The sequence below is a fragment of the Montipora foliosa genome, chromosome 5 (genome assembly GCF_036669935.1).
Source record: "Montipora foliosa isolate CH-2021 chromosome 5, ASM3666993v2, whole genome shotgun sequence".
Lineage (NCBI taxonomy): Eukaryota > Metazoa > Cnidaria > Anthozoa > Scleractinia > Acroporidae > Montipora > Montipora foliosa.
This window is the reverse complement of record NC_090873.1, coordinates 47631015-47657984: the sequence shown is the minus strand read 5'-3', so window position 1 is coordinate 47657984 and position 26970 is coordinate 47631015. Positions and strand designations below refer to the sequence as shown.

Below are 26970 nucleotides of genomic sequence, written 5' to 3'. Positions count from 1 at the left end.
AAAGAAAATGCGAAAAAAGCTCCCTTGTTTACGAATTCTTCAAATCTAAGTCAAACCAGTCCTGTTGTCCTTTTTCTTTGAATTTTTTTTTTGACAAGTCAAGGAAAGGCAAACCACGCCAGATATTGGGTTTTTTTGCTCTAACGAGTGATTGACATTCTGCAGGATAATTTTTTTTGTGGACACGTTTTATTTAGATGCTTCTGTTGCTAACCGTGAAACATAGAGCCCTGTGATGAACACATATTGCTGCCTACTTAATGTCTGTTTACGGGAAGAATTTGATGAAAAAAGTATCTAATTTACATTTTGGATTTCGACTTGCCACAAACTGATGTGTAGTGTAAGCACTTGCCACAGACTGATGTGTAGTGTAAGCAAACTTAAGAATAAAATTTAAAGACGTGAATGCCATTTTTTCTCTCAGTATGCCTGCATTTGAAAGCGGTGTTTTTTGTGCGTATGCTAGAGATAAACAAACTGATTGTGAGATTTTTAACCTTCATCCCTTTTATTGCGTTTCGGAACTTCTTCTTTTCTTTTGCGATGATATGTTACAATTTTAATTTTATTCAATTTCTATTATTGTTTCCGTAAATTAGGGTGAAGTCGTTATTGTTACAAAAACGTAGAAGCAATGCATTATAACAAATGCAGCAATTTCCGTCGTTATCTTTGTGGCTGCGCTGACTGTTGCAAATAATTTGGGGTTGATTCCAATTTCACTGAATGTTGCAGGTTGCATGCAGGAAGACTACCATCTCTCAATTAATCGCATTTCATAACAATAGCGGATATTTACTGAGACAGCCCCGGCCAAGGAGATGACATTGGGCCGTTAGCCGCATTGGGCATCTGCTTTTACGCACTAAGGAACAAAACCTATGGCTTAAACGTCATTGAATGGTAATTTACTAGCGGCACTGGTATTAGTGGTTTTAGGTCGAGTGAGGCCAAATGGAAACGAGTTTAAAATTCTCCGATCTGGATGGGCATACCGGTGGAAGCATCCGTGACAGAATAGCAGCGTTATCGGCAGCAGCGGGTGTGTCACGCTTTGAAGTCACGTTAAACAAAGAGCGTTCACGAAGTGTTGTCGCTTCCTCGGGGATGAATGTCAAACCGGAGCCGGAGGAGCGGGAATCAACTGAGATTATCTGTGGAAAGGGTGTAGCATTTAGCGTTGAATTTCAAAAAGCCGCAAAACCTGTTCCGCCGCCGCGTTTGATGTCAAGAAAAAATGCCAAAGAGCTTGGGAAAAAAAAGCTCGAGAAAACACTTAGTGAGCGTGAAAACGTGGATGACAGAGCATTTGAAGTCGTAAATGGCTGCGCATTTGGAACATTTGAAAATAAAGAAGTTAAAGTCATTGAAGACAGCAACGGTGGAGTCACGGGCAACAATGAAAAGGAGATTAGAGTTGTTTCTTCCAGAGATATAGGAATGGTTAAGGACAAGTCGTTGGCCTTTGAGTTGAGCTTTGACGATGAACCTCGGTCGAAACGTTTAAAGGACATGGAATCTCCAGTTTTGCTGCGTTCCCCGTTCAAGTCATTCAGGCCTCGTTCCAGCAGAAATCAACACCAAATAAAATCGAACGCAAAGCTCCTGCAGTCTCGGCAAGGGACGGATGTTGTTGGAAGCGATATATTCACGGAGAGCACTTCCTTGCAATCAAAGGAGAACAACTTACCGAGCTCATTATACTCTGGTTCAGATAAAGATTTCGCCGAAAAAGCAAGGGATACTGGCAAAATATCAAGCCAACATGATGGTACGGATGCCAAAGTTTTTAAGCAAATTAAGCGAAACACTTTCACTTTGGATTCAGTCTCCAAGTATACAGCGATTGCATCTGTTGTGGCATCAAGTGAGTTTGTCAGTAACGAGGAGTGTAGCTTGGATTTGACCCTCAGGGACAAGCAATCGTCAAGTAACCGCGAAGAACAAAACCTTCGGAAACGCAACACTTTCACTTTGGATACAGTCTTAACGTATGCAGCAAATTCATCAAGTGAGGAAATTCCTGTAGTCAAGTCATTGAGTGAACTCGTCATTGAAGGAAATTCTAGGGCAGATTTAACTCACAGTGGACATCAAATTTTAAGTAATTACAAAGAGCGAACGTTTCAGAAACAAACCACCTCCGCCTTAGACTCATTTTCACAGTTTTTATGTGACTCTTCGGAACATGCCGGAACGACAAGCGTAAAAGCATTTAATGAAGTGGCTTGTAAAGACGATTGTCAAGATAGGAAAAACCGAGACCAGTCAATTAAACATCACCAAAAACGTCACACGTACACGCTTGAATCTGTGGATCAGGAAGGACTTCAAGTATCTGCGCATGCTCTTAACGAAGAGAGCAGAATGGATGAACCGCTCTCCGAACGTCCAAAGGAAAAGGCTCAAACACGAGCAATGCAGGCGCTTGATGCTGTTTCTCAGTCAGTGCAGGATGCAAGCGGTCGTGCCGTGGAAGTAAGTAGTGTTCTCAATGATCTGGCAAGCAAAGAAGAATCCAAGCATAACAAAGAGAAGGCAGACGAAGAGAGCCTAAATGATACTTCGCAAAAAAGATCCACTTTCACTTTGGAGAAGGTTTCTCAGGAAATAGACAACGTCATCGAAGAGTATTTTCCCGGTGAAATTGAGAAACAGAACCTGGCATCCAGCAACCAGCGTGAATCGCTAGAAAAGCGATCAACGTATACTTTAGATCCGGTTTCACACGCTCTTCAGGCAGGAGCTGAGGAAGGTGTGTCTGCAACTCGAGTTTTATCGCTGTTAGCGCAACAAGAGAACTTGTGTTTGGCAAATCCGTCACCTTCTGCAAAGTCGGAAGAAAATCGTAGAACGTTTTCTTTAGATGATGTGTCCAAGACGTTAGAAGAAAGTCGAAACAATTGTCTACTTGTTGCTGACGGTTTAATACTGCTTTCAGATCAAGAACAGAGCAAGTCAGTCAGAGTGTCGGATACTGAGGTAGTTTCTCACAAGCGTGGAACATTTCCGTTGGAGTCCGTATCACAGACGTTAGAGGAAGCTCAAGAAAAAAGATTACTATCAGCAGAGGTACGATGTCAGCTAGCTTCTGAAGGTGATCGTCACATTTTTGGCGAACCTTTGACACCAGCGGTTGGTCACCAAAGTTCATCCGAGAAAAGAGGTACATATACACTTGACACTGTGTCTCATGCCATTGAGGAAGCGGTAGAGAAGGGATTCCCAGTCTCGGTCACTCTGGACCACTTATCACAGGAGGGGGAAAGCAAAGAGACTTCCTCTGCTGCTGGATTTACGAGCGACTTGAGAGCGCCTAATTCGTATGCGCAATCTTCAGATCATAGTGATGAGTTCGAGGCTTCGTTCGAATACGCCTTGGAGCAACTTGAAGATTGCGTGACTTTAGACAACGATGAAACGTGTTCAACGTCGTCTCTTCTCCCGAGCAAACGCGGGACGTACGATCTCGACGATGTGTCCTCTTCTCTTTTAAAAGCCGCTATAGATGGCGTTCCCGTTGTTAAAACTTTGGATCGGTTATCAAAACAGAGCAGCAGTCCAAGGGAAGACGCTAAAACATCTCGACCCTCATCTGAACAAAATCGAGGAACTTATACACTGGATGAAGTATCGCGTTCACTGGAGGCTGGTTTAGAACAAGGCATTCCTGTCATAGAAGCTTTGCATAACTTAAGCAATGGAATAAGAAGTAGGAGCAAAGAGGGTGACGAAGGTAAACGAGGTACCTACACTTTGGATGAAGTTTCCAAATCACTTGAACATGCTAAACAAACTGGGATACCTGTGATTGAAGCCCTCGAATCTCTAGCAAAAGATAAGCGGAAGAGTCCATTACGACTGAAAATGCCAGATCGAGGGACTTATACAATGGATGAAGTTAGTCTTAGTCTAGAGAAGGCAAAAGAGAAGGGAATTCCCATTGTAGACGCGTTAGGCCACATGACAATGTATAAAGACCCACTGATTCAACATACTCCAGATGCTGTGTATCGAAGGCAAGAAAAGCTGGTTAACAGGAAGACGTACGCGCTAGCCAGTCCTTTGGAAACGATCGGTGAAGGAAGTAAACTGCGTCTTTACGATGGTAACCAACGGCAAATGATGTCTCCTATAAGTTTTAATGTGAAATCAAAAGATACGATTACAACCAAGGCGGACGTTTCGAAGGGCAAGGTGGGAGTTGTTAAAAAACTTGACTTCTTGACGTCAGCTTGCGAGCTGTTGCTTCAAGCGAACGCGAAGGACATGGACAGAGATCAGCATCGAACGAGTAGCACTCAGATTAATGCAGTGGATGACAAAGAACTCGGAAATTTAAACGCCAATCCTGATCAAAGTCCAACTGCTCGGAATACTTACCCTTTAGAAAGTGTTTCATTGACTATTGACGACGCAAAAGCTAGAGGAATCCCTGTTTTGGAAGCATTGGATGATGTTTCGTCATCTGTCAAAACCAGTTCGGATCAGAGGACAATTATTACACGTTGCAATTCTAAATCAGACTCGGAAATCATAGCCAGTGAGAGAAAGGAAGAGTTACCAGACAGACAAACTCACTCGCTTGAAAATGTATCCAGAACGTTGGAAGATGCTCAAAAGGCAGGAATACCAGTTATACAAGCGCTGGACCAACTTACCAATGAACTTGCAGAATTCTCGCTTGGGACAACAAGCGGAAATCTGTCGATTACTAATATGGGAAAGGAGAACAGAAAGCGGAAACACTGCTCCGAAATAGCCATCGGCAGATACCAGGACAGTGGAGCTGAAACTTCCCCTCAAGTATCGCCTTACCCTCCTTCCATACGAAAAGCACATTCTCTCGATGATGTTGCTTTTGCAGTTCGTCAAGCATTCCAGACTGGCACGTCATTAACTGATCTCCTGGACGACATGGCATTTCAAAATGCTGTCGAACCGGTTTCTTGTACTAAGGACGTCAGGCCGCGGTCTGTTGATTCAGGTTTTCTTTCGTCCTTTTCGGATAATGACATTTCCTCGCACAGTGAAAGGTCTCCACGAAATCGAAGTAACACTTATATCCTCGATAGCTCGAACGAAGATTTGGATTTGGCAAAAAAATTGTCCTCGGATCAAAAAACAACTGGCTTAAGTATTGAAGCCATTTCACGGCCTTTAAACCAAAATCAAGAAGATAATCGAAGAACGTTTACGCTCGGTCATGTGAAGGACCTGTCACGTGATTTGCCTGTAATCGAGGCTTTGGAAAAGTTATCAGTTAACACTAAACAAAAAACTGTGGACCAAAAGCATCTTGTTTGGAATGAAAATGGGAAAAAAGCGTCCACAGACAGCACGCTTCCTTGTCAAGAGTCGAACCTTAGGAGAAAAGTGTCACCGCCCAAACCAAAAAGGCAGTTCTTCAAAAAGCCGAAACAATTGCATTCGAAGGCTAATTCACCAGTTATCGCAGATAGTTTAGAGGAGCCCGTCAGTGTGAAATACCAAACAATTGACAGCAAAGTTGTAGAGGTTATAAATGACAACAAAGATGCCGCAATGAAAGACAATTTATATGAGGTCTGTGCACCGTTTGTTAGCGCAAAACTAAGCCGATCTGAAAGTAATGATATCGATTTGGTACCAAGTAAGGACCCTAGTTCCATGGGTCCCAAATCGAAGGTTCCTGTACCAGTCTTAAGCAGCACACCATATAGGGAACGCGCGACGTGGCGCCCAAGTGGCACCGTTTTAGATAAGATCGCGAATCTGATGGATGCCGCAGAGGACTGTGGGATATCTCCGACTGAAGTTCTTAATCAAGTAACTGATACGTCATGTAGCGAGCCCAAAGGTGTGTTTGATTAGCGCTAATTATTAATGAAATTTTTTAAGTCTTAGTTATTTCTCTCCATCATTAGTGATTTTGTAAGCCGTACTTCACTCAAACGTGTACCCTTTGTCAAGAAAGATCACAAAAGTCTACTCGATTTGCACTTATGTCCAGAATTGAATCTAATTAGATGCACACTCAAATTGATATCCAACACGAATTGTCCCTTGAAGTCTGAGTATTTGCTTCCTATTTTCAGCAATTAGGCTCATTCCTGGACATGTCTGTGGGTTTCTGAGGAAACGCTATCATTCAGGTTCTATTTAAATTGATCTTTTACAGAAGGCATAATTTTACTAAATAGATTGGCCTTACCGGAAAAGAGCGGAGACTTAATGTTAATGTTTCGTGCGGGGTCTGGGTAACTTGTTCAACACGACCTCTCCCTCAAATGAAGGATTATTCTTCGTTGTCAGTTTTCTCCAAAAGGAAGTATTGTCCTCCATTTAGATTACCCTGTCCTAGGACTTGTGGTAGCAGATAAAAAGAAAAAAAGTAAAAGTAGTCCCTGGACAGGATTTGAACGCGGAGCACCCACTTTAAAGAAACTGTTTTTATCCACGTTACCACTAAAGATCAACTGACTGGAAAGCGTGCCGATTATTTACCAAAACTAGCATATATCTAGAACCATTGCTGAATAATGGTTAAGTCTAAGGCTCGATTTTAGAATGGTTAGCTTTCTCTTGAAGTTTGGTAACCGCCATTTTTCACTGTGTAAGCTTGCTTCTTGGCCGGCGTTAGTACACGTTTACAGCGGCATTTGGAAGGAAAAAATTATCGACATTTCAAAAAAATGATATCCTCGTAGCTAGTGATGTGGTAGTCTAGTGGTTAAGTGAAGGGGTTATTAATCAAACGTTCCCGGGTTCGAGTCCTGCGAGTCCAGACATTGAGGTTCGGTTTGTTTTTAAGAAAAAAAATGTTCATTTCCCGTGATCCCTATCAAATTTTCAGCGTACGAAATGGACGATAATACTTCACTTGGAGCAAATTGACAATTAAGAATAATCCTTCAACTGAGAGAGAGAGACTTGGTTGACTTGTTTGTGGAGACAGATCAAGACACTCTTTACCATGTTTCTGTTGATCTTTTGAGCCAAGCGTGTTACCCAGACTACAAGCGAATAATCGGCGCTTAGTCTTCTGCTCTTTTCCAATAAAGCCAATTGACCTTTTATTTCATTTGGATCAGTTAACCGTCCAGTGCCAGTCATATCAATAACGCAAACCTTTGACTTTTAGTCTCAGGGCGCTTTCCTTTTTTTCGGAATTGGCCGGCCAGACCCATCAGTTTGCAAAGAAAATGCAACAATTTGAAGGACCACTTGCATGATAATTCCTCGCATTCTCCTGAAGGAGTATATATCATTCTCGGGAGTGTGTTAATTTGAAGGCGTTGTAGAGTTATTCCCTCCAAATGCCCCGGTATGGCCGGTCAGTCCTGTCAAGTGGAAAGCGTCCTCAGTGATAATGACTTAAAGCAGCAGCGTGTAGTAAGTAATAAGGCCTTTTATTTGAAAGATATCTTATCACCGCCATGCGTCATACAGCGGCTTTTAGTAGGGTTACGCTCAATATTGTGTTGTGTGACTTTTGTCAGGTGAAATCGAGGCGTCACAGGGCGAAGCTGAAGATGATCAGGCTGTGACGTCACAGCTTGCACTCCTTCGCATGCAGCTGGACGAAAAACGTCGCCTTATCGAGGCAGAAAAACACCGCGCTCAGACCGAGTGGGAAGACCAGCGCCGGCGGCTAGGGCAGACTGCCTTCTGGTACGTTATAGGCAAAGCCCAAGGATCTGAGGTGAGCCTCCTTCCTCTTCGTGAAATGCAAAAGACAAAACGAAATATAAAAATAACGCTGACGTTGACATCTGTGACTGTTGGTGTCGCGGTCTCCAAGTGTTAAGGTTTATTTTTTTAATGCCTACGTTATTTATTCTTTGTTACTCTCAAACCAGGGTACTGTCATGCAAACTGACTCTCAAGACAAGCAACGGAAGGCTATGGGCGAGTTTTCTGATCAAGTCTCTCCTCCCATTGCATGGTCATCACCTGCCAACTCTCCGCTCCCTTCGACTGTGATTCAATCCAGTTCTGACGGTCAACAGTTGGAGACTCGTGAGTTCCTGCTTTCCGATTATCCTCCTGGTGTCAACGAAAATATGCACCCGTTATCCGAGTCTGCAGTAGAAGTTAATTCCAGGGATAGCCCTGTAGCTCCGCGCCCGCCATCTCATGATTCAGCAGCTACTCGAAATGCTGCCTTCGCCCGGAAATGCTGGGATGTGGACGTTGGCGTTAAAGCCAGCCCAGTCCCCTTAACACGTCCAGATTCAACTGCAGGGAGTGAAGACATTAAGCAAGGGACTGCGCTTTCTGAAGGTTGCATTACGAAAGAATTAGAAGAAGAAAACCATTCTTCAGTGAAGAAGGGACTGGCCATGTTTATTGGTGATGATGAGAATGTAGGATCACAGGTAAATATGGGCTCAAGTTTTCACACCAATTGTAGTTTTGCTTTGAGGCTTTTATTTGTCCGCTCGTGTACCTACAGATCTCGCGCCCAGTTCTCAGCCGTTGAGTGGTTTAGAACAATACCAACTATAAGTTGCTGCTGTTTTCCTTTATTAGTGCCGCCGGTAATTTTTTTGGCTCAGCTTTTTTGATTAACTCATTTGACTTTTGTACCCAGTTTGTGGTTATCCAAAGGTCGGTCAATCAATCAATCACTCCTTTAGTTAAACACGGTCAAACCTCAATCAGGTTGCGGTTTAATCATCATGCTCTTACATGTTAACTTAGTTAAAGCACTTGCTAGAAATTTCACTTTGGTTTTCGTCATCCCTCAAAGGGTTTGACTCCAGAACAAGAAAAGAAAAAGGAGAAGTTCCTTCGCTTACGACAGAAAAAGCAAGAGGAAGACAGGACGCGCAAAGAAGTAGAGTTGGAGAAAAAACGTAAGAGAGACGAAAAACTACGCGAAAAAGAATTCCTTCGGAAAATGGAGCAAGAAAGGCTTCGCCAAGACGACCTAGAAAGAGTGAGGATCGAGCAGGAAACAAGAACGAAAGGAGCCCAGGCTACGCGGGTTGCAGACCCACAGGGCACTTACCGCCGACAGGGGCCCTGGCAACAAGCGTATGACGTCAGTGGAGATGCTAACGGTTACATTGGACAAGGTCACCAGCAGCCTTCTGGATTTGCTGAGTTTAGTGGTCAGTATTTCATCACAGTCGCCATTTTGATTCTTGGAAATACGTGTAAGTTAGTTTTTTTCTTAAAATCATCTTGCAGCTATCAGGCTGAATTGCGAATTTGTACATAATAATTTGTCATCATTTATTTAAGTTTATATTTATACTATGAAAAAAGAGCAACCATAAAAAAATGACGAGAAACCACGAGGCTTGTATGAAATTAGGTTTTACAGCAATGATATTAAGAAGAAAGCGGGATGAGGTCGGAAGGTAATTTATTACGAAAAATTATTTTTTTTTGCAAGAACGGATCTCCTAAGCGTGTTTTTCATTGATGAATTATCTTCCGTCCACGCTTCTCAACTCTTTCGAGATCATGGGAGGACAAGCAGGTCTTATACATGAATTTTGTTTTGAACTACGGTCAGTCAGAGTTAATAGAATGAATAACTAAACTTCCTGTTTCAGTAGGTTGTTTTAAAGTGTTTTATTGCCTAGGAGGCAAAACAGTTGGGATTTACATGTATTTTCATGTATTTTCATGTTTGGGGAATGAGCAACCTTTGGCTGAGAATTGAGAAGTTTCATTGTCGTACATCAGCCACACGAAAATCTCTGTCATCATACCCTTTGCGCACGCGTGAATGTCATTCTGACGCTGTTTTGTGCTGTTTTGGGAAGATTAGTTTTGTCAACATGCTGAGGATTTGGTTGTTTATCCTTGACAGGTCCACAGTGTTATGTAAAACCAAGTGGAAAGTCCAACAGGAAAATAATCGTGAATGCAATCTCCCACGTGTGTTTATCAGGAACAGTCAATCAGGAACAGAAGGAAAAATGTTTACAGGTCTGTGTATACAATTAAACGAACAAAAAGTCTCCAATTGCTTTTAAGTATCTGATTCAAGAGCATTGCCGCCGTCAGGTGTCAATCTTTTCAATTCAGTGTTAGCTCTCTTGCGTGTGTTCCAGGTTTTTTTTTTTTTTGCAATGAAATCCAATTTGTTTCAACTACAAATTTGCCCTTGAGAATCCAGATGGTTTCCAACTCTCACAGGATATTCGCGATTAGTATCACCCAACTAGTGGACTAATGCAAATCCTGCATTTTGATTGGCTACGCTCCTGGAGGACTACTGGACGCTACTGGAGGACCGTCGGCTTCCTGGGAGAGTACTCTCTAGAGAGTAAAGGAACTCAGTTCCGACGTTAAATAACGTGTACCTTTACCTTTACCTATTAGTAATAGTCCTCGAGTAGCGAAAAGGGTGACGCTTTCTTTCGTTTTATTCCCAAATATTATATTAATAAATTTATTATTGCCTTTTCTGTCCGACTAGTTGGGTGATAATAAAACAATTAGACCCTTCGCCACGGGTTACGGTAAGGGCCACGGGTCAATAGTCCATTCGGCTTCACCTCATGGGCTATCGAACCCGTAGCCCTTGCGGGCCCTTGCGGGCCCTTACGGCTACGGTTCTAATTGTTAATTATACAAATCTCGGTTATCGTGCACGCGTTGCCCATATCCGTTTCGTTGTTTGGATGTGAACATAAGGTATTTGCAGCCCTGTGGAGTAGCAGTACCATGCTTGTTTCAAAAACGTTATCCTTTGCGTCTTTCGGGTTGAACTTTTTTCTCTCTCATTTGTAGGCTCTGTCTGAATGCGACGGTCATCATTTTATGATTTTATTCAGAGATGGTCTCAAGTTCCGTGGTATCTACATTCACAACCTTGATAATGACCAGGTAAATTGTCCTTCAATTCGTCTGTCACGGTTAACAGAATTAACTATGAGAGGGTGATGTGAAGTGCTATTTTCTGCCCATCTAAATCATGTGAGCGTTAGCCCCACTCATGGAAATGGGCCCACACAAGGACAGAGAAAAACTCTGACCAGGGTGGGAATTGAACACGCGACCTTCGGGTTAAATCACGGCTGCTCTACCAACTGAGCTACAAGGTCATGCGGGAGTTGGTCGTGGGAATTGAAGAAGTCAAATTCATGGCAATGAGTATGTACAAGTACAAGGGGTTACGTTTATGCAAACGTTAGCCGTGTAGCACTTATATTTTAACAGAATTAACAATGAGAGTGTGATGTGAAGGTACCATGTTTTCGCGCGAAAGTGCACTTGGTATTTCATTGGTGTTTACATAATAAATACATTCCTTTCATTGAGCCGTGTAACGGGAACACATCAGCCCAACATATTAACCTGCTCCCGACTGTGTGGCTTCGTAGCTCCCGTTGGAGCCACCTGAATTTTTTCAGTTGTCTGCAAGAGAGAATTGCTTAAATTGTCCAGATAAATTCAAGGATCATTTCTATCTTTTGTTTGTGTATGCTAACTCGAGTAACTGTTGGACCTGATTTCTTTTAGTTGTTCCATAGTTAGTCCCCTCTACCAACTATGGTTGTTCTAAAGATTTTTTTTGTGTCTGTGTTTAGCTGTACAAGGTATTTGGAATCGGACCACGGCTGGTGACGAGCAAAATGATCGAATTCCTTTACAAGTAAGTGCACTGACCACTATGCATGTGGATGTGTTTGCCGTGCGTGCGATATCTTAACGATTGCCTGATGAGACTCCGCCCTATCTCAAAAATGGCGGTCTTGCAGGGAACCGTCACTTGACAAAAAATAAATAAATTAAATCACAGGAAAGAACCTTTACAAGCAAGTCAATCTAAACTATTTTCAAAGAAAGCGTTTGTATCCGAAAGAAATAAGTTTTAAAATCGCCTAGTTTTGTTTTCAAAATTTTGCGGGCGCTGCCATCTTAAATAATTGTGACGTATAACGGTTGCCCTATTGTTATTAGACAAAACGTCTTTGTGTCAGAACAACATGGCGCAATTATTCAAGATGGAGGGCCCGCGAAATTTGAAAGTGAAAATAACCGATTTTAAAATTCACTTCTCCTGATATAAACACTTTTTCAAAAAACAAATTTCGAACAAATTTGTTTGTAAACATAATTTTCTTCGGTTTAGAACTTATTCTGTAGTAAGAGTGGAGGTTCCTTTTAAGAACAAAGTGTACATTGAGCGCTTTATTCGCAACCCCTTTCCTTCCTCCTAAAAAAGTCGATCAATTCGCTGTCTCGTGTTTGCTATTTCTATTTTTGTTTTTTTCTAGCTGTTTTCCCTATTATTCTTGGAATTCAAACTTTTTTGTTGTAGTTGTTGCTGTTTGGCCAGCAAGCGTATCAACACGTTTACCGTTTGAGTGTTTAGAATCTTTCGACCGCTTGGTTTTCCGTTGGCGGGACGATAAGTAGGCAACGGCTTGTTGTAGTCTGGTTGTTCCCTGCCTCTCAACTACTTTTTGTGTTAATTTTTAGGTATAACAGTGGCGGAAAAGAGTTCACCAAGATCCCGTCTAAGACAATATCTTTGTCAGTTGATGGATTTGGGATCCAAAAGTCTTGTTGGAATACTGGGAAGCCTGTGGTTGCCTCCAAGACATCTTCAAACCTTAAGAGGCCTCCTCGTCCCCCACAGAGATGAGGGCGTTACCGTCCTACACAGCAAGCAAACTCCTAGCCCCGTGCAAAATCACTTCAAAAAGCAGATTGTGTACTATTTAATGATACCGTGTTAATTTCCGATGGCAGAGGGTTGTTGGACTCCTGATATGTGAAATCAATAAGGAAGACAGATCAACTCTCGCCTAAGTTCTGTCCTGAAGAGGCCAACCTCTCTGCCTTAGACAATCATTACATAGAAAATTGTTCTTAAAAGTGTAAAGTATGTTGCGCAGTGATCGTTGTGACCTAGCGGGTCCTCTTATTTTGACCACGCTCTAATTGTTTAAACGTGAACGATAAAGGTAACTGAAGTTTGCAGTATCAACAGTCAGTCTCCTGGTTTGTCCGGGAGTGCGCTTGTTTATAGAAGTGGGTTTAAATGTAATATTTGCATTATGAACAAACGTCAACTGAAGCGTCAAATATCGAAGTTGTTGAACATGATCCAATTTAATCGTTAATCAGATGGTATGAGAACAGTATTTAGACAATTAATTTCACCTTTTTGTATATCAAGAAGGACACTGAAATATTTACTTAATCTTCATTCCAAACTTTCTTGTGTATCTGTACAGTGAGGAGAACATGATGGCATTCTTGAATGTCCGTAAATGTAGTAGTTTGACAGATCTTTTACAAAGCTTCCGTTGATAACTGTTTGAGTGTTGGACCAATCACTTTAAGGAGAGGGTTTGTGAGCGAAAAAAAGCCGCTGAATTACCGTTCTGTCCGATCTATGAACAAACGTTTTTTTCCGTCTGATAATGAGTAAATTAGAGTAGCAATTTCTGAATCAAAAGAACTGTCTTAAATTATTTCCTCCACAATTTTTACTGCATTATCTGGCGAACTGTGTCCAGTGTGGAGAAACTGTTCAGATCGTTCAGATGTTAATTCGGTTTCCCTCGAGAGATGGGTCGTGTTACTATGGTTAGAATAGCTTGAAGGAGGCGTTTCTTTCCGAGAGCTGCCAATTCTGAGTGTGCTCGTGTTTCGCTTTTCCTCTTGTCAACCAGAGACGACTGGATTAGAAGCTCTTTGACATTGCTGTGTCTCGTGTCTTTGAGTAGCTGTTCGATATGGAAAAAGAAAATTAAATATTTATTGCTTCTGAATACACGAAGCTATTTAAAGAGCAGATATTTGTAGTTTGTTTTGACTGCCACTTGCTTTTATGACATTATCAGATGAGGAAATGTATTATTGTAAAGTGAAAGCATGTGGAAATAAACCAGAGTATGCGTTGTATGTGAAGAGTTAGTTTTCAGGTTTGTTGAGAAATTATCGCCAAGTTGATATGTCTTGCAAAGTGCTACAGTCAAGTTGTTTCATGTGTTACCTGTGTCTAATCTTTCTCGTTTTGCATGCGAGCAAAACATCCAGTCTGATTTGATGTTGTACGGCACAAATTTTGTTACAAACTTTCTCTGAAAATATCCATAAAATTACTTATTTTGTGATTCAAAAGGAATAAAGACAAAGGACCTGCGTCGACAGTCACTTCTGCTCACACCAGCCTCGACTCCATGCATTTTCAATCTTTTTATTCACTCACCAGACACGTGGCAACTCAGTACTCGTCTATCCGCCTTTTCGCCGAGTTTTTTTTTTTTTTCGCGACCTGAAATTATGACTATTCAACAAGTCCGAGTTTTTGGCGCAAACAACTTACTCTTGGAAATGGAGACAGGAGCCATGTAAAATATATTTGGAAGTCGTTCAAATACAGCGGGACAGATAGGAACGGCGGAAGAGATGGGAAACCGATGCTGTAGTCGGGAAAGTGAAGGTGTTGATCGACCGCTACTTTATCAAAAGTTGGAGGGAGAGAAAAAAGAAGATACAAAGGAATCTGCGGAGGGGAATCCTCTAATTGAAGCGAAAAATAATGATGCTCAAGATCCTACGATGACGGCGGAGCTGCCTCACAGCAACTAGCTACCCAGAGAGAATCACTAACACCAAGTAACTTTCCCTTGATACTGTAGGGAGCCAGAGAACATTGAACTCGGTATAAAAACAACTCATCTGCTTGGAAAACTGATTATATGATGAAATTTATTTTTGAGATTTATGTACGGAGAAATGAGATTTTCGGTTACATGAAATCATAAACAGCCTTAGTATTTACCAAACAATTTGAACTTGGCAGAAAGCGTCTCGTGTCACCAGCAGTTGGAAATGGTTATGCAAATTACTGTAAAAGCTTCATCGGTGAGAGTGTTCTCCGAGCAGTATATTTCATTACTTATGGCACTGAAATTCTACTTAATTGAAATCCAAATTTAACATGCGATTCTTTTTGAGTTTTTTTTTTCCCGTCAAATGAAACTTGAGAGCGGCATTTCAATTGATCATGCGATTCGGGCGAAACGAAGAAAACAAATCAAGACAGGCAATCAAATTTAATTCTGCGAGTTTCGCTTTTATCGCCTGATTTTTCGAGGGTTTATTACTGGCTTGTCCTTTTAAATTCGCAATTTCCCATTTAGATAGTTTAGACGAAGCCAATGACACGAGAGAGCAAGATTGCACTTTGGATCAGCCAGCTGTACACATTATACATTAAATTTCTTGGTGGTCATATTCTTTTATGATACCGAATATTTAGTATTCAACGTAAATATAACAACCCAAGAAAAGCAATCAATCTGGAGACACTAAAGTTTTAAGGAAACACGTCACATTCAATTTTGAAAAATTTAGCTAAGAAAAGTACTGTCCACTGAATCTATTATTCTATTATTTCAGTATGAATTTCTTTAATCAGGGCAAACCCAATGACGTTATCCAAAACGATAAACCCGCATGTTTGTAATCCTTCACGTTTTGCTTTGGAGACGGCTGGCAGGCATGCGCAAAAAGGGAAGATATCGTTGACATCACCTATTGTCTTTAATGTGCTTACCAGAGCCTCATTGGCTGTCGAATCAAAGGTTCTTTTGTTCCTGTGGCATATTTGAATAACGAAAGTAATGTTTGTAAAGAGATATCTTCCCTGGAGTTTCCTGGGAGGGACATTTACAATTCAAATCAATTTTTTTTCCTTTAATTTTCCTGTTGAACTTGTAATAACTTCAAAATCTCGCTATAAAGTGACGATTTATCTGTAAGACTCACTGTTCGTTAGAGAACGTAACCACGGACGACAGTGACAGCTGTTCTTTGATTGCACTCACGTGATAAGACGGCCATGTTGGTGCCAAAACAATAGGCCACTTCGGAAAATACCATATTACTCTTTGTTTGTACCCCCAAATTTTGCATAAGCATTGTCTCCAGTTTCTCTTGAGAATTACAATGGTCCCAAGAGAAAACAAAAACAATGCTTATGCAAAATTTGGGGGAACAAGCAAAGAAGTGGCCCATAGAAAAATGTAGCTCACGTTTTGCATAATAATCAAATTCCCAAAAGACTTTTTCGCAATTGTTCTTTCCACCAACATGGCCACCGTGACGTCAGATGCAATCACTCGATCGGGACCGTAGTGGACAATATTGGCCCTTGGTCGTTTTCATATTGGCCTCATGCTGCCACCACCACTATTACTCATGATTTGCATAACAATAGAATCAAATTCCCAAAAGACTTTTTCGCAATTGTTCTTTCCACCAACATGGCCGCCGTGACGTCAGATGCCATCAAAGAAAGGGAGCCGCGTTATGTAAAAACACAAAATCATATCGCGACTGGTTGGTCCAAGTTCTTCGGTGTGGCAAATGAGTCATGATGATCTTCCATGGAATAAAGTTGGGATAAACAGTATGTACGTTTGGAGAGAAAATTGACAATTTATCGTCGGGTGCCCAGGTCATTCATATAATCTCAAATTCGTCAAGTCGAGTACGGTGATGAAATGTTCCAAAATGTAGAAGGCACGTGCGGGGCGTGAGCCATTGCTTTTGTTCCTAAAATCTATTGTCTTGTGGTTAGCTTGCTTGCAGGCGGTAATTTGTATTTCGGTCGCCATATTGGACGGGTGAAAGTCGGAAGATCTGGAACGAGTGGGTGTATTCCCACTCTGGGACGAGTTATTCTGGGTTTGTTTGTTTGTTATTTATTTGATTGAGTAGGTTGAAGTTTTGGCAGCTATTCAGCTGATGGGAACCTGTGATACCCACTCACCCATACAAAGGACACTCACTCACTCACGAAGGGCAGCCACAACACCGGGAACTTCATCCCCTTCTCTCTTCAAATAGTGATGAAGGTCGCGGTAATTTAAAAATCGGACTCCCCAATGCAAACACTCTTCCTGACATTAAATGTTTCGTTTACCGTTTGCGTTACGAGGTGATTTCATTCCCATACGACCACCGTTGGTCTTCGGTCTTTCAGTTATTTGACAGTTAGACTCTGTAACTCTCTTTCTGATGACGTTGGGTCCTCCGGCACTCAAGCCCGGTTTACACTATAGACATTTGTTGGCACGGCTCGGGTGAAATTGGCACGGGTCCCAAAAAAAAAAAGGTTCGGCTCGGATAAAATTTGCAGTGTAAACAACCTGTCAGTACCAAATTTTATCCGTGCCGAACCAAAATTCTTACCCGTGCTGGGACCTTCGGCGAGGTAGTCCGAGCACGGGTAAAATTGGTACGGGTGCTGAAAAAATAAGGCACGATTCGGATAGAACAAGTAGTGTAAACACTTTAAAGGGCCAAATTTGAGCCTTAATTCATGGAGGCTAGTGGTTTTTTTGCGTATATTTCAAGATGGCTGCTCATTCTCCACCAAAATCACGCGGACGTTCTTGATTATAATTGAACTGCGCATGTCTACAAGAGAACTTACCCCGGCCCTAAAAGTTTGGCACGGTATTTTTGATACGGTAAAAATGGTGTAGTGTAAACAAAAGGCGAGTTTACACGACAGAGCAAAAATGGCACGGGCCCGACAAAAACTGGAACGGTTCCAACAGTTTTTACAAAGTAACAGTGAACTTTAATCCGCTCCGCGCCTATAGATCCGTCGCGGAACGGATAAAAGTTCACTGTTTCGTTTTAAAAACTGTTGGAACCGTTCCAGTTTTTATCGGGCCCGCGCCATTTTTTCTCTGTCGTGTAAACGCCCCTAAAGTTTGCCGAGCTCTTTTTAGGCACCCGTGCCAATTTCACACGAGCCGTGCCGAAAATTTTCTGTAGTGTAAACCGGGCTTCAGTGATCAAGAATTGAGACTACGCTGTTAAACTTATCAACGTAATCACTGTAATTTTCATCGTTTTGACGACAGCTAATTAGCAGTGGCCTTTTATTCAACACAGCAATTAGTTCCCTTTTTGTGCCATTATTGTTATTATTTACTAGAAGACAGCATCATCCAGTCCAGAAAAATGTTGTCAGAAAAACAAGTTCTGGCTTTCCTTTTCTCGCGCGTAAAATCGAAAAAAAATCAACACCATATCAGCTGATCGCGTGTTGACAGTCACGAGTAGAAATAAGTGCCCTTTTCACAAAGTTGCGCCCTTTCGTTTTTAGTTTCGTGGACACATTATTTCATGGAAAATGAAAGACGCCAAACTCACATATTTTACTCGGTGCATGACCTCAGCGTTTCATTTTCTTGAAGGCAGTTTCGGCGGATTACCTAATTTTCTTTAAAAGGCGCTACAGTCAGCCTCTCGCCCTCAGTGATTGGATATTTTTATATCTAGAATGCCTCAGTGATTTGCCTATAAAACTGTAAAGCAAAAAGAATCTCACTGTATCAGCCTATCTGGCACGGAGCTCCTTCAACATGGAGAATATGTTTTTGATCTTCTTTGTAACAGTGGCCTTCGTCACCCTTGCAAATGGTCTACCAGCATTGAAAGAAGGTATGTTCAAAAATATCTTTTGTAATAGCAGTGTATTGACAAATTATATCTTTGCAGAAAGCTTGTTATAAGGTAAAATTTTCAACGAGGATAGTAGGTTTGGCGCATTGTTGTTTTGAGAAAGTTGTTTCCATTCTCTTCACACTGAAGGATGCCGGCTTTCAACATTCCGTCCTTAATTTTTTTGTTCAAGAAAATAGCACTGACAAAGTTAAGCTTCGAAAAAAAACTCTATGAAATGAAATCAAAAGCCCTATACGCCGAACAGCTCGTTCCAACATATTTTCGAAGTAAATTAAACCTATGTACCACACGAAGCTATGATAATTCTGCGTTAACAGACCATAAAGATTTTTGCATACAGTTGTTTAGAAAGTAGGTACATTGTAGGTTGAAGGGAGACAAACGTGGTGAATGATCAACTTATTTTAATGACACTAACTGTCAAACAATTTCACAAACCTCGCCCATACTTCTCGGCCATTTTTCCAAATTCCTCTATGTTGTTGAAGCTAGGAGCTGATAAAATACGAAGTATCCATAACATTTTTCGGGGTTGCCGTGGGCACTGTTTTATCGGACAACCTTCCTAACATTTCTTGAGTCACCTGTGCAGCTGATCTGCGCGCTTCGTCACTGCCGTCATATTAGATGACACAAACAGTAGATCTTTCATCGTCATCGAGCATTCGTACATGACGTCATTGTGTCAAAGCAACTACACCTCGAATTCATGACTATGAAGTCTTACAATTAAACCTCACCACACACTCGTTTCTTCAATCCCAGCCGGCGTTACTTCAGCCTCATACTTGTAGTAGCTATGATTTTGTTTTCTCTACTACTGCAGATGTGATAAACTTTGATTACGTCATACCGGCACCGTCGTTAGAGATGACCAGGCGTCAGTGTAGCTGTGAAAAGGATCATCACGCTTGCGGATGCTGCTCAAAGATGAATATTCAAAAGAAGATTGATGCTGAAGGTCAGGTTCAGAAACAAATATTTTTTCTCCTTAGTCTCCTTGTTTTGTTACGCCCCTTTGCTGAAACAATGAATGTCGTCTTCTTTGTACACTTTTGACTATACTGTGGCTATTAAATGAAGGTATAAAGAAGACTTTGATGCGGTTGTTGTCACCGACACTGGTCAAACACCAGATACTGGCACTTGTGTCGAAGATTGTCGCTTAAAAAAACATACCCCCAACTTAAAGAACTTTTTGCTTTATTTTAAACGTATTTATCAAATAGAAAACAATGCCCCCACTGTCAAGAAGAAATGGGAACCTTTTCTGCCTTACAGAAGGCCTTAGACCTGAGTCTCCAACAAATCCAAAAGTAAAGGAAATATAAATGCCTTCTCTACATTTTTGAAAACCTTTTTCTTTTTGTTTGTTTGTTTGTTTTGACTGTCTTTTTACCCAAGGATAAAAACACACAAGACGTGAAGACTTTGCCACTCACTTTTCGCTCTCCTTTTCATTTGCCTTTGCTAAGTCACCAAGTTTTTTTATATTTTTTTAGTTATTGTAACTAACTTCTAATAAACTGTCAATAAAAAAAATAAAAGAAAGGGAAAAAAGTGATGAAATACGCACTTAATATTTTGATGAAAGTCACCAACTCTTAACGTTACCGACCTTAATTTATTTAGGGTTAAGTGTTGGGATTCTCATTTTGAACTCTTGCTACGTTTTTGCTTTAATTGGGGTGAAGAGTTAAGAACTGACACTTTGAACTGTTTATGAAATTAGGCGTGCAATTCATCATTTGTAACCCTGGATAATCTTCCCGTTTCTCCAGGAAATTAAAATTAAAAAAAAAACGACTTAGGTGTGCTGTTTTGAGAGTGAAACTGTAACCTTTGTGCTAAGAAAACGTTTTGCTTCCTCCACAGTTTGCATGAATGCCTCTTATACTCCATCCGCTAAAGTAAGTTCTTTTTCAGTTTACATTAAATTATTATTAAACATTGCAGTGAGGTAAAATATTGAGATCTGGTGAAAATGTGAACTCCTCATGCTCTGATCTGATAATTAAAGTCAGCCGTATCTCTTTTTTCAAGTGTTAATTTATCAGCAACAAGCTAAGCCAGACAAAAAAAATGACAGCATATTAGTGTGAAATGATCCTGCACTGCTGTTTTTGCACTTAGTAGCGTTTGTTAGTGATTTGTTTTTCGTTTTAGGGCGCGGACTTCTTCATGACATGGGACAATCATGTTTCGTTTAACAAAACCATCACAGGTCAGGAAGAATCACAAACGTCACCTACTAAATTTGCAGATTTTATACTGCTAAATTATATATTCCTTATTTCTATGGTTGCTTGATGTAATAGGCCATTTTACGTGTGCTAAGTTTTGTGGTCCGATACAAACCTCGCACAATGCGGATTGTTAGCATCCAAATGACATGATTTATATTATAAACTCCAGTTTAACTCAGTCCACCCTCGACGCCATTTATAGACCAGGCTATGAGCACAGCAATCATCTGTCGATCGCAGATTTAGTTCTCAAACAATTGATTTATTTAAATAAGGATGAATTGACTTGCTTCTTCAATGTCAAAAAAATAATTAACCTGCGGAAGCGGTAATTAACTGCGTGACTGCTCGATTAATTGACAGGTACCCATCCACCGGCCATCTGTTTTGACATCCCGAAAGGTGGTGGCAAGGCTTGTGTCAAATTCTCCAAAGTCTCTCAAGAGAAGCATCACATCGGAGCATGCACAGCTTTGGAAATTAAAAGTTCCCGCCACGCAAAAGACATCCCTCTTGGTTGCTTCTTCTTCAGAGGATTGGACACAGGGACTTATCTGGAAAAGGATATGCTTCATATTCTAACAAGAGGCTTTGTCCCAAGCCATACGGTTTGGCGATTGTTACTGATGCATTTGATTTAATTATTAAACTACTAGTTCGTAGAACTTTGATGCGGCTATTAAAACGGGTCTTGGGTTTGGTCCAGAAATCAAAACTGGGGACCTTAAGAAAGGACGACGACGACGACGACGGCTACGAGAACGTTGTCTAAAAATATTATTTCCCGATATTGTTATAATTTTGCGATTCCTCCAAGTCGCTCGGCTTGGACAGTCTGAGTACACATTCCAGGAATGAAATTTTTGATAACGGTGTGGATATTTAGAGCAAAAATTGAAAAGTCATCGTCAAGTGCTCACGTCCTCCACAAAGCCTCAAATTTGATCATTTCACGTCGTTGTGAGGACAAGAACGGCAATGAAATGAATCAAAATGTAAAACGCACGTGCAGGGCGTGCAGAGCTATTGTTTTTGCTAATTAAACCTATTGTTAAGTGGCGTTCTCGTAGCAGTCATCGTTGTCCTTGCTTAAGGTCCCTATTATGGACACAAGTGAACATACAACGGATACAACTCACCCTACCTAAACTGACAACCGAGATGCATGCTATTACTATCCAATGAACGGAAAGACGCAATGAACATTAAGCGTTTTCTGTTTTACGTAAATGCAGATATGTCGAGAAATGAAAGTAATTAGACGCACGCGTCACGAAGTGACCCCTTGCTCTTCTCCCGAACTTCAACATCACCATGTGTCGCGTAATACAGACAATTAGTATCATCAGAAACCCATAAGGGTTTCTGGTATCACCCAACTAGTGGACTAATGCAAATCCTGCATTTTGATTGGCTACGCTACTAGAAGACTACTAGTAATAGTCCTCGAGTAGCGAAAAGCGTGAAGCTTTCTTTCATTTTATTCCCAATAAATATTTCTTCAACTTGCATTTGCTAACTTTATTATTGCCTTGTCTGTCCGACTAGTTGGGTGATACTAAAACAATTAGACCCTTCGCCCTCAAGGGCCACGGGTCAATAGCCCATTCGGCTTTGCCTCATGGGCTATTGACCCGTAGCCTTTGAGGGCGAAGGGTCTAATTGTTAATTAACGCCACGAAGTGTCCCCAAATGCTGCCCCTAAAGTAAGGATAAACAGTTGCATTCACCCTAAGCTAAAAAGTTAAACGCTGACCTTTACCCTTATTTTATTGCGGGCGGGAAACAGGTAGCAAAGGCTTAGACTTAAAGGGACAATTCTTGTTGGATTGTCTTCGTGTTGGTCCTTTCTGGACATAAGTGGGAAAATGTGGAAATGAAAGTCTTTGTAGTTTTATATCGAGGGGTTGGGATTAAGAGCTATTCCCAACCCACTGCTAAAAAAAAGGAGAGGAAAACAATGAAAGGACTACATCGTTCATACAACAAAGGAGGAGTGTTGTAGTATCGGTATTTTCCTTCATTATTCCTAAAAGAAGTTGTTTCGATTTTCTGTTACGGGCACCGTCTCAAGGATGAAACATTCTTTAAGCGCTTAATTGCCAAAGGTCCAGGAAATACTAAAAGGTTTCCATGATTCTTCGTAGGTTGACAAGATTCCACACAACACAATCTGGACCATGTAGGCGCTACAGATCTTATGCCACTTCATGAAAGTGGTTGCAAATGTGCAAGTCACCGCCTCGTTGTGACTGTTGTTTGCACGCTAAAGTCTTCAGATTTCCAATTAACGGTACAGTTTTTCGCCAGACTAAGAAAACCTATCTTAAATATGTTAAGTATTGTAAGAGCAGGACAATGGAAGCACTTCGATACGGTAATCAACGTGCTCGTGAAATCAATGATTTCGCAGGAAGAAAGAAATGAGACAGACGGATTCAGGGGAAATTGGATAGCACCAGATATGAGGATGTCAGCCTGTATAGTAGTACTCTTCACGATTTGGTACATTTACCGAGATGCAGTGGTTTTCATTTGGCTGTCCATAGTACCTAGGTGATTTCTTTGGTTTTGCATTGCTACTTCTTAGGAATGGCTTAAGCGGAGTGTCAGTCAACCAATCAGATTAAAAAGCGTGTGCCCCCACCTGCATGCATTTGCGTCTCGTAATTTCTTTTACGGCAGTGAATGTCTAAGCCGCTCTAATGATAGATCATCAACTACAGCTTAATTTTGTTTCTGTGACAAGATAGGTTTCAATAGTGCCTATGTATTTTTTTCTCTAGCTTGTGTTCATGCAGATGTGGACAAAACGGAAACGGTAAGTGTAAATGGCTCCTACTTACACATTTGTTTTGCGCTTGTTTCCCGACTGCTCGTACCTCGCAGAAAGTCTAACCAGTAAGTGGCCTAGGACGGATATTCTCCTTACCTTACAATATCTTCTGTACTCTCTTGCTAACGGAACCGGTACGATAAACACATCATTAACACAAATTTCGATTCAGGTTTACAGGAACTGAAATGAAACAAAATTATTCCCCTTGGAAAAAAACGAAAAATTTCGAAGCCTGACTTTGCCGTAAGCGGAGTTATAAATCCCTCTATTTTAGGGCTTCAATTAATAACCAAAAATAGCAAAGCTGATGGAAATGGTGAAGGAATACATCATGATACTTTTCACCGAGGCCGTTACTTACGTCTCCCCGAAAGACTTGGGAGAGGGGGAGTAAGAGTAGTGTGTTACGTAAACGCCATAGTTTACGGCCCGCCATGGGTTCTAGTTAAGTAAACATACTTCACCCTGAATGTTGTTTTGCCCTTTAAAATGATTTCTTGTGTAAGAGTTTCAATCATTTGACCAGAATATGAGATCCTCCCGCAATCGTTTCCTTTTTAATCATGACTTTTCTCAAATCTCTTACCTCCTGCAGGGAGTCCAATTTGGCGATTGTCATAAATAGCTTCAAAGAATTGTCAGCGAGCACATCGTCCGGTCAAGACGTTCGCTAACTACAAAATGACCACTGTCGATAGTTACTAGGAAAAGCAATGCTCTCTACGGAAAATGACTGCTAATTATCTGCATGTCTCAGATATACAGCTTGGACAATGTGTCACAAGACACAAAAAGAGGCTGAGGTACCCACGAATGTCTTTGTTGTGAGCCAATAAGTTTGGGTTACAGATGGTGTCTGCGACTGCTGTCACTTCAGTTATCCTCCTCGCTTCTCTCGAAAAGTTGACTGTTGAGAAATCCCGTTCAAACGAATATATGTCAGCAAAAAATTCGTTAACAAATCCAATGCACAATGCAATGTTTTCAACACTGCAAAAAGCAAACTAGCTAAGGCTAAATTGCACGCATTACTTATTTCAGTTGCAGATCCTCCTCACCATCTGTCCACGTTTTGGCCTCGTTCCATAAAGCAAATGTCTGCCTTCGGCTGAACGAAGTATCCGCTGGCTCCTGATCGTGCCGGCGCCTGCCTGGAGCTGGACAACCAACTCCTCACAAAAGTCCTTCGGGTGATTTTACATGAAACGCCCGGTTGACAAGACCTACCGCCTAAAGTCACAATTATAATCCTGTTCGAGAGATACTCACTTTTAAGTCAAAATAAGCTGGTCAATGATGAGGACATAAATGCCTTGGATCCCCTACTTACTAAGGACACGTTATCTGCACGAACGAATACGTGTTATGTCTTTACCTGTTGATTCATCCGTACAATCTTTCACGTTCAAGAGCGTAGGAAACGATTGAAGATTTTATATTACTCGTCTTGTAGGTGAAAAGTGGTAACGCCACATCAAAAAAGTGGAAAAAAAAAATCCTTTCTCTTTCTATTTGCCGCATTGTAGTTGCCGCAAACGCGATGAACGCAAATTCAACGCAAGGTTTTAAAACACGTTTTTTTTGCTATCACTGTGAACAAGTTCAAACTTAAAATGCGTATGTGTCGTTGTCCGCCATCGTGGAAAAATGGAATCCACTTTATCTTTCGTCTGCCGCTCTTCTCGTGGACGCTGCTTGCACGTGTTGGAACCAGGACTAAGCCATAGTAGAAGAAGCCACATAACACAGAAGTTGTCCACTCTCTCAAATGGCCTTGGCCCATCACCGTTTACCGTAATATACTAAATTTAGAAACAAGGGTTCCCGCCAAATAATGGCCAATCAACTTGGGACCTGATGTCCACACCGCTTCTGATTGTGTACTGCGGTGCAAGAAGCCGCAACGAGGGGCCTGTACTTGCGTCACGCATTTGAGTACATTTCTTGACGTACCAAATTACAAAACAGCACACCGGGAAAATAACGAGTTTTTTTTACGGCAACGGAGATTATAACAATGAACGGTTCAGTTTTTACCTTTACTTGAAAAACCGTATTGTACCAATCCCGTCATTATGGGCCTTATTCGAGCGGGCGAGCCATAATTTAGACCATAGACAATAGATTTCGTAGCCCCGAGCCTCGAGGTAAAATGCTTGGGAACGAGTTTCGGTTTGGGACAAAACAAACGTTTTCAAATCACTCGGGAAATCAAGATGGCCGCCGTGTTAATTAAGCGGCCACGATAGGTAGACGGTTTTGTTCAACGTGAAACAAGATGGACTTATCCCGAATCCTTATTATACCACTACGTTATATGATGAAGGGGCGTTTTCGTCTACGTTGCCGTTGTCGTTTCTACATGTGAACTCAGTAACACCCCCCCGAAAAAACTGAGGGGCCACATACCATCGCAGATCGTATCTTCTGGGTCATGGACTTCTGGGCCATAGTAAGTAGCAAGGGGAAAATAATTTTAGCCGTAAATGAAAATTTGCTGCTAGGAAATGGACCATCTTATGTTATGTATGGTAAGTTACTGTCACTTAAGGCTGTTCAAACAAAATAAAAACCAAAATATAACGAACCTTTTCAGTTTAAATTTCCGGCTCCAAGTCTGACATTCCCGCATGAAACTTACGAGGTTCCTTACTTCTATGAATTTAGCGGGAGAAGTGGCGTCAATTTGAAAACACACAAATCGATAACTCTGTTAAAATTTTAGCTTAAAAGCTGTCATCACAACTGAGGGCTGGATGAAAAGTACTTAACCACAACGGCGGATCAGATATACCTTAAGTTAAGGACGTGGCTAGAATCTTCCTCTAATGGACAGATTTTTTTTTTATGAAAGCTAATGCCTATGGTTCTTTTTGAGCTTCCCAACGTCTACAAGTTGCGGAAAGAAGGACATGTTCTGGCCGAGAACGCACTGAGATCTTTTAATCAAGGAGTTAAGTACGATTCTCATTTCACGAATTGGGGCTTTATTTGCTCATTAAAAGGGAACATAATGGGCCAAAAAAGAAAAAACGGCCTAAACTTAAATTTAAGTTCCAAGAACGTTCGTCCTGTCAATTTATTTATTTCATTGACAAATTCACGTGAAAAATGTTGCTTGTCGAATATTTAACAACTATTCACCTCAGTGTCGGTGGCTAGCGGTGGATATTTACCGAGCGCCGAAGCGGCGAGGTAAATATCCAACGCTAGCCACCGACACTGAGGTGAATAGTGGTTTTAGTTATATACTAAAAACAGTGCGATAATATATAGCACAAAAAATTAATTTGAGGTTTTCTGCACTTTTCACGGATTGCAAATCGGGACCGCATTTTTTCCCGAGTTGCTCGGAGGTAAATAGCACATGATAATTCGGAGTTTGACGAAGCCAATCAGCGAGCGCGTTCAACGCTATCCACTGTTTAA

At 41.2% G+C, this 26970-nt stretch overlaps 1 protein-coding gene across 3 annotated transcripts in view; it reads left to right on the top strand.

The window, feature by feature from the left end:
* The window catches only part of LOC138004536 (patronin-like), a 31622-nt gene extending 17750 nt beyond the window's left edge, over window positions 1–13872 (top strand). For 2 of the 3 annotated variants that reach the window (XM_068851074.1, XM_068851073.1), the window contains 7 exons: window positions 7485–7687; window positions 7845–8363; window positions 8738–9101; window positions 9812–9930; window positions 10738–10833; window positions 11538–11602; window positions 12433–13872. In XM_068851074.1, the coding sequence (XP_068707175.1) occupies window positions 7485–7687; window positions 7845–8363; window positions 8738–9101; window positions 9812–9930; window positions 10738–10833; window positions 11538–11602; window positions 12433–12598 (1532 nt within the window). In that variant the 3' untranslated portion in view covers window positions 12599–13872. Of the gene's footprint in view, window positions 1–811; window positions 5843–7484; window positions 7688–7844; window positions 8364–8737; window positions 9102–9811; window positions 9931–10737; window positions 10834–11537; window positions 11603–12432 lie in introns of those variants that run through there. The other variant, XM_068851072.1, reaches the window with a different exon arrangement.
* Window positions 13873–26970: the final 13098 nt, after the last annotated feature.